At 41.5% G+C, this 7,269-nt stretch overlaps 1 protein-coding gene across 2 annotated transcripts; it reads right to left on the bottom strand.

Annotated features, from left to right (window-relative positions):
* Window positions 1-3,201: 3,201 nt before the first annotated feature.
* lratd1 (LRAT domain containing 1) lies at window positions 3,202-6,769 on the bottom strand. Of its 2 annotated transcripts, none has more exons than XM_084432081.1 (2): window positions 6,637-6,769; window positions 3,202-6,379 (listed from the first exon to the last, which is right to left on the bottom strand). In XM_084432081.1, exon 2 carries the CDS (start codon window positions 6,340-6,342, stop codon window positions 5,560-5,562), a length of 783 nt encoding a protein of 260 aa, XP_084288207.1. In that variant the 5' UTR covers window positions 6,343-6,379; window positions 6,637-6,769; the 3' UTR covers window positions 3,202-5,559. The 2 variants fall into 2 exon arrangements, with proteins under 2 accessions (XP_084288207.1, XP_084288208.1); XM_084432082.1 differs by having other exon boundaries at window positions 3,208-6,379; window positions 6,482-6,768.
* Window positions 6,770-7,269: the final 500 nt, after the last annotated feature.

The raw sequence follows: 7,269 nt of genomic DNA, 5'->3' as shown, positions 1-7,269 counted from the left end.
CCCCAGTCGTTGAATAGTTAGGATGATTGGATTAGGATCTAGGCGTTTGAATAGTTATGCTGATTGGATTAGGATTGGTAACACTCTAGAGTCTAGGGCGGGTTCCTAAACCTGTATACTTCATTTACATGCTTTGTTCAACCTCAATGTAAATCCCTCCCCCTAAACGTATATAAATTGCAAGGCAACGTTCCTTAGTTAGACTTGATGACTACAGCAACCGCACAGCGAGTTCTCAATAAAGAGTAACTTCTGCTTGAAAGATATCCCAACGTCTCCTGGTCTCTGCTTTGACGAAGGAAAAGTTTCCAACACTCGCTAAAATTAACTAACCATACTGTTAACCACCGGATGTAAAGTAGCGAAATGATGCAGGCAAACGGAACTATAAGAATCTTGCACCATTTTTTGTAATTTTATTTCAGTATAGGGACCTGAAAATTGTGATATAACGATACACTGAAAAAAAAAAATGGCGTAGAAATTAGGGATGCACGATGATATCGGCACAACATCGGTATCTGATATGATCATTTCTGCCGATGAGCCTTGCCGATAGGGTGGCGTGTTTCCTATGAGCACGTGACGACCGTGCATGAGGGCCAGCAACTTAACATGTGGAGGCATTTCCAGCATGGGCGTCAGTTTGGTTTGAAATGTGCTGGGGACAGAGACACATTCCCAAGTGCATTTTCAGAAGTGCTGGGTACAATGACGCAGTAATTTTTTTTCTCTCTCTCGTGCAGGTCATGTTTTGAAAGACGATGTCCTGTAGCTTACTAATGTAAACTCTCCAAGCTACTATGCTCTCCGCAGAGCATAAAATATTCATTTTATTTTATTTTTCGTGTTCGCATTTATGAGGAAAAACAGTGACAGTTCTCCTTTACGGACGTGAGCGCTCTGAAAGCGGCACTAAAAGAGACTGCTTTAAAACTTCCACAGAGACCTCAAACAGAAAGCACAAAGCCTTTCTAAGTGAATTTCGTTTTGTATTAATTGTATCTTAATTTTAATCAATGTTTCATCAACCAATTGCCTGGATTTAATAAATAATAAGTAAAGCAGATAATAGATATCACGACACGGAGGCGCCCGCGATTGAACTGGAGCTTGTCTCATAAATGAAACGAAACTCAGCATAGCCTACTTGCCTCACAGACCTGAGAAATATATCTATAATCTACAGAACGCTTGAAATCATATTTTTAAACAGAACAATTCAAAACGAAAGAAAACTATGTAATCTGTATGAAATGTGCATTTCTCTCTGGCGCGTTCACTACTGCGAAGATCGCGAGTCATCGTCAACTTCATCTTTGCAGCTGACACAGAAAACACTTGTTAATAAACAATTAAAATGTCTCCTTGCTATATTTGACATATTCAAAATCATTACTTTTTGCGGTTCTTTGTGACAGCTTAGTTGCATTATTGGCAGCGCCACCCTTACATGTTACATGAACGGGACGCCACTGCATCTGCACCGAAAACAGGGGAGCATTTGGTAGACCTGTTCAAGTAGAAGATGTAAAAAATTTATTTGAAAATTTATTTGTATTTATTTTACTCCTAAGGACTGAAGTTTGAAGTCTGAACTTAAAAATAAAATGTGGCACTGGCATATCATTTATTCTCCAAGTGAAATAATTTGCCTATTTTTCAGGGGTGAATGTCTGTCTACATTTGTACAATTATACATTTATGGTAGAATCAAATGTTGTTTTGTTTGTCTTGTGTATTGCCTTATCTACAACACATGAGTGTAATACGGTAAAGGTAGTACAGGAGAGAGACTTGGATTTCTCTTCAGTAAAATTAAAGTGTAAATATATCAGGGGGAAAATGTGTATATATATCGGTATTGCATCGGACAAAATTAGTTTGAAAATATCAGCATATCGAATATCGGCCAAAATGCAATATCGTGCATCCCTAGTAGAAATGACTTTCACTCAGAAATTGCAAACAATTTCACAAATACTTACAAAGAAAATGCAAGTAACATTGAATTCTACCTGAAATTTTGAAGTAGAAAAACTATCTTTTCTTGTAAAACATACTTCAATCTGTTTTATTCACCACTTTGAATTTTTGTTTTTATATATCATGTCCATAACACCATGGTAGTTTTTTCTTAGTGCACCAAATTAAGATGATAAAGACAAATTCTTTAAAATTGCTGGGAGATGTAATTGACAAAAAGATAACAAATGAGGCTGAGTTCCTAAATTCCTCCTCTCCTCCTGCGGCCAGATTACCAGCTAGCCTGCTGGTTTAAATGAATATCCGATCGAGTCTGAAAGGGAGGCAGGATTTCTGTGGAGCTCAGATGCTATGCATAATTCTCCCTCAGCAGAAGCAAATGCATTATCGTTAGTTCTTTAATCAACGCAAAAACAACAAGCTTTCCGTTAAAGAGGCTGGATTTGCATTCATCCTCTCTCCAGCCTTCAAGTAAAACAATATTCAGTAGACGCAAGCGATATTCAATATTCAAACGACTGGCTGAGGTTTCCCCAGTAACAGGTTACGAAGTGTGACAGACACACATATACACACACAAACAGGACGGCACACATATGGCATATCACTGAGAGGCAGACTTTGTTTCAGGCTAAAGATATTCTGTTCAGCTCATGTTGGCAACATCTTTTCCCTCAGCCCATTGCGCCTTCACTCCTGTCCTCATTCTCCACATATAGCCCGCTGCCCCACTATCCTTAATTTCCAGCTTCAGTAAAAAAAAAGGAATCGGTACAGGTGACAGATTGTCAGGCCTAGAGAAAATGGAAATGAGGTGGGGGTGGGATAATGTCAAGGTAGGGGATCCCTTAAACCATATTGTGAAAAAGTGGGTTACTGGGGCTGCTGGGATAGGTGAACAACAATGTGGTAGAGACAACACTAAAGAGACAATGGTGATGACACACTCTGGGCCAAATAAAATGAGTGTGTGAGTGTTAATACTTGTCAGTACAATGTCAGAGTATATACTACATGGCTCAGTTCTAACTTTTAAATGGTGGAAGATGCCTCCAAGATCGGACATACTTTACTATGATTGTACAGCATCATTCCACCAATATGAGTGTGCCTGGATAAAATGTTTTTCTCTGTAATCTGATGAATAACTTTTGCCATAGTCAACAGAATATGTACTCAAATCTAGTTTAAAATCGTTCAATGCCTGCTTTCCATGGGTGGTAAAAGCAGATTATAATTTATTGTGGCAAGCAAATAACAATGTGCCCAATTTTGACAGAAAAGAGGCATATTTGCACTAGAAAGAATGATAATTAATTGAAGTACTCACAATGCAACACATTAAATGCCTGGTTAAACTTGATTGTGGAAGGTTTGTAAGATGTAAAAAAAAAGTGCTGCAGACGTTCAGTGAATTAATCTGTAACATTTACGATGAACTCATATGACAGTTGGTGAGTAACCTTTCCCAAGCCTTTAGAAACCTGTCCCACTTGTCTTCATTCATTTGTACAATCCACCGCTTTCCATATTAACGGCTCAAACTGGCACACCTGACATAACGTGCATGACGATGACTCATGATGCACTATGACCTGGAATAGACACACAAAGACAATAACCGGCAATGGGTGTGCGTGAAATGGATACAAATGTTGAACAGTGAACAGGCATCTAGAAAATATTTCAACTAGATTAATAACAAGACAGGAATTTTCGAAATGTGTCTTCAATGTATAAATCCATAACCACAGCTCAAACAGTTACATTGCGCTTGATATAAACTCATAACCTGCAGCACAAAGGTAAACCTGCAAAGAATGGACTTCAGCCTTGCTTCAGGGAAACTGATTTTCAGAATGACTTGTTAGTGTTGGCCAGCAGCACAAGCTCTGTAAAGGGTCCAGCCACACAGACCTGCGGGCCAATCAAGCCCCACTGAACATAAAGCATAAATGATCCCAGCTGCAGCCTACAGCCTCTAATAGGAAAACAAACAGAGCATGACCATATTTACTGGTGCTTGAGAGTGTCTATGTGCAGACACACTTATACACAGCTCTCCCATTACTTACTGCAAACCTTGCAGCCAAAAAAAAAAATGGAGACTGCAGTTAATTTGGATGTATGGTTTCTGGACCACAAGCAGTGCGGCCATAAACTTGATATGTATAATTAAAGTAGCATAGACAAGTAACAGAATGAAATGCTTCAGTGGCTGTAGGGTTTTTAAAGGACTTTTTTTTTTGTTCACTCAATGTCTCAGAGTCAAGGTCAGAAACACGCTAATGACCATCAACAGTAACAAGCCAGGAACAAAAGGACAGTGTCTCCATGTATCAACAGCTGCCTATAAGGCATACTAATGCAGCAATGGTAACAAACGACTGCCCTGCTAACGGAAATAAATCCCCCAAAACCAAATGAGAAAAATAGTCGATACTGTGAACAACACAGAAGGTCCATGTATGAATTATAGTGCATCGGTTAGGCACTCGCGTGAGGCTGCCTCAGCCCAGCACGTGCTCGCTTATTGCATTTGTATGCAGGCAAAATAGTATGAAAAAGAGCTAGAGACCAACGCAATTTTCATAGGGCAATCTACGTTTATTTGAATAAAAACAGTTTTCTTTAAACGTACTAACTGAAATACAAAAATATGGACTCCAAAAACAGAAGAATGTTCGCTGCATTTGTTGGTAAGAGAATGAAAACAAAGGCTCGTGTGTTGTCGCCTGTAGGGGGTTAGAAGAACTAATGCAGCTGCACAGATGCGCAATAACCGAGCTCCATGTTTCATGGTAAAGCTAGAGTTCAGTCAAATAAGAGACAATGTGGCAAGCTGTATAACAAGTATTCCTTTAAACTACCTATTTGATTTAAGGTTACCAGTAGGCTACAGATTTTTAATTAGCAGCAAGTAGTCCAATAGCCTAATTATTCCTTCCAATAGTACTTTTCTTCAAGTCACTATTCTGATAATGACAATGATACATATTGCAATTTTTTGCCATTTAATTCTAGGTGGATCAGATATGAACTCTTCACTTCCAGTATAGACATTCCTTAGGCACTAGTACTCGTTTTTAGCTACTAATTAGACAAAAGTAGCTATTGATGTTGATCTCAACTCTAGTAACAATTGGAATACACACTAGCTTACTAGTATTTATTCACATGCTGCTAGGACAAAGAGAAAAGATACTAGTGGTGAATAATGAATGTTAGAAACAAAAACAATTAGCCTACTAGTTAGTCTTAAGGAATAAATGTCAAAACGGCTTGCCACTGACATGTGAACGCATCGTGGTCACCATCTGCCGCAGCAGATCTCGGGTGCGAATTTGAAGGGACTGTCATGGGAGAACTGTGATGAGGGCTCACCTTATGTTTTATCTTTTTCCTTTTTAAAGGTACAGGGTGATTTTAGTGGGGCCATCGGTTCTCACAGCACAACCAAAAGGGGCGTTGTCTTTGCCAAAACATGTTTACACAAATAAGCACAACCCTCCCAAAGTCCTGAAATAAAGGTAAGCAGCCCTTGCTCAAGGCATGCAGAGAGTCCCAATGCGCTCATTCCTTCCCGGTCACCAGCGACAGCTCCTTCAGAATGCCACTGGCGTCCACTCGCCGTCTCTCGCGTATCATCTCCTCCAGGCTGCGGAACATGAGCGTGTGCGCGGTGCTCTCGGACAGGTGCACCTTCAGAAAGTAGCGCTGCTCGACCGAGTGCGCCTCCCCGACCGCTTTAAACTCCCGCTTGCCGAAACGGCACCAGGCTGCGAAACTTTCCGAGTTCGTCCAGCAAATCTCGCCACTGCTGAGCCCCACGTGCCCGCTCGCGTTCTGCATCACCAAATCAGCGGGCAGCGGCCGGTAGCGGTACCGATTGTTCACTATCCTGCCCTGTCGACCGCAGCTGATCTCAAACAAGCTGTCCTTGCGGATCTCCCCCTTGTAGAGGTGAATAACCTGGTCCTCCCCTTCAAAGATCGCCCAGTGCGGGGGTTGTGCGTTGGCCACTAACTCCAGTAGATCCCCGGGTTTGCACATGGTCAATAAAGTTTTCACAGAATAAACATTCAGGTCCTCGTTCTCTCGCAGTTTGGAGTATATACATTCCTGGCAGCAGAACGCCGAGTACTCGATCTCGTTAAGTGCAATCGGACCGTCTTTGCTCGGGCTGTTGTTGTCTTTAAAGCTGTCCGACTGCGATCGATCGTCCAGCTCTTCCTCCTCATCGGAAAAGAAATACGCCACACCAACACGTAACTCGTCCTTCTCGATGCCCGATGGATCCCCGGTGGGTAGCTCGCTGTAGTTCAGGTGGGTGATCCGGTCCAGTTGGTTTCCCATCAATAACAGGGCAGAGGAGAGACATGGAATACTGCTTCTGAAATACAAAAGGGTTATGTGAGTGTCATACTGGAGAGGCGTACTAGAATTATTCTGACGCGCCCGAAATGCTGTCTAGGTACAGAGCCATAGTAGTCACCTCACTACACAATAAACCACCACGCGCACCTGGGTGCGTAAACAAGCCAGTCGCGCAGAGCGCGGCACAAAGAGGAAAAGGGCGAGTCAATGTTGAACTGCTCACGAGGCTCGTGTTAAGAAGTTCACAACACAACACCTCGAACGGACGCATACCTGCGTATTTCCCCAGGACTATGGCTAATGGTCCTTTCTCTCCATCGGTGCTGGTGATGTGTGTTTCCCGCAAGGTCTCCAAAACAAACGCGTTACCTCCCCCTTTCGTGTCCTCCAAGGTACACTGGCTTCTTCAACACTTTGCACCGCCGCACTTTAAATAGTCTAGAAAACTCCGCCCCGACCAGCAAAACCTGCCCTCCTGATGGCGATTGGTTCAGAGCCCTCATGAAAAACTTAAACCTTTGCTCAGAGTCTTATATTACAGATGTTTGTGCTGTTCACAGCCTTCAATAACCAAACGGCTTGGCAGATTTGTCAAATATAACAATAGTAAATAGGCTTGAAATTGAGCTAGGAAAGGTTAGAGATTCATTATGAGGACATTTGGTTTCTGAATGGTTGATTAGCTCTGTCAAGTTACAGCTCATGTTTGCTGGGAGAACACTTTATTTGGGGTTCAGGTACATAATGTTGGCATAAAGTTAATCACCACAAAAAAAAAAAAATTTAAAGTGGTCTCTCATTTCTGTAAAATCAGGTATAACCATACACAGAAAAGGTTAGTAACATTTTTTTATGCATTTATGAGTAACACTTTACAATAAGGTCTCTCAATGTTAGTTATTGCAT

This window comes from Rutilus rutilus (genome assembly GCF_951802725.1).
Source record: "Rutilus rutilus genome assembly, chromosome: 15".
NCBI lineage: Eukaryota > Metazoa > Chordata > Actinopteri > Cypriniformes > Leuciscidae > Rutilus > Rutilus rutilus.
Note: the sequence above shows the minus strand (reverse complement) of the source record. Positions and strands in the feature narration are given on the sequence as shown.

Excerpts from the sequence above, each read along its gene's own strand:
- lratd1 (XM_084432081.1), bottom strand. The coding sequence starts at position 6,342 with ATGGGAAACCAACTGGACCGGATCACCCACCTGAACTACAGCGAGCTA.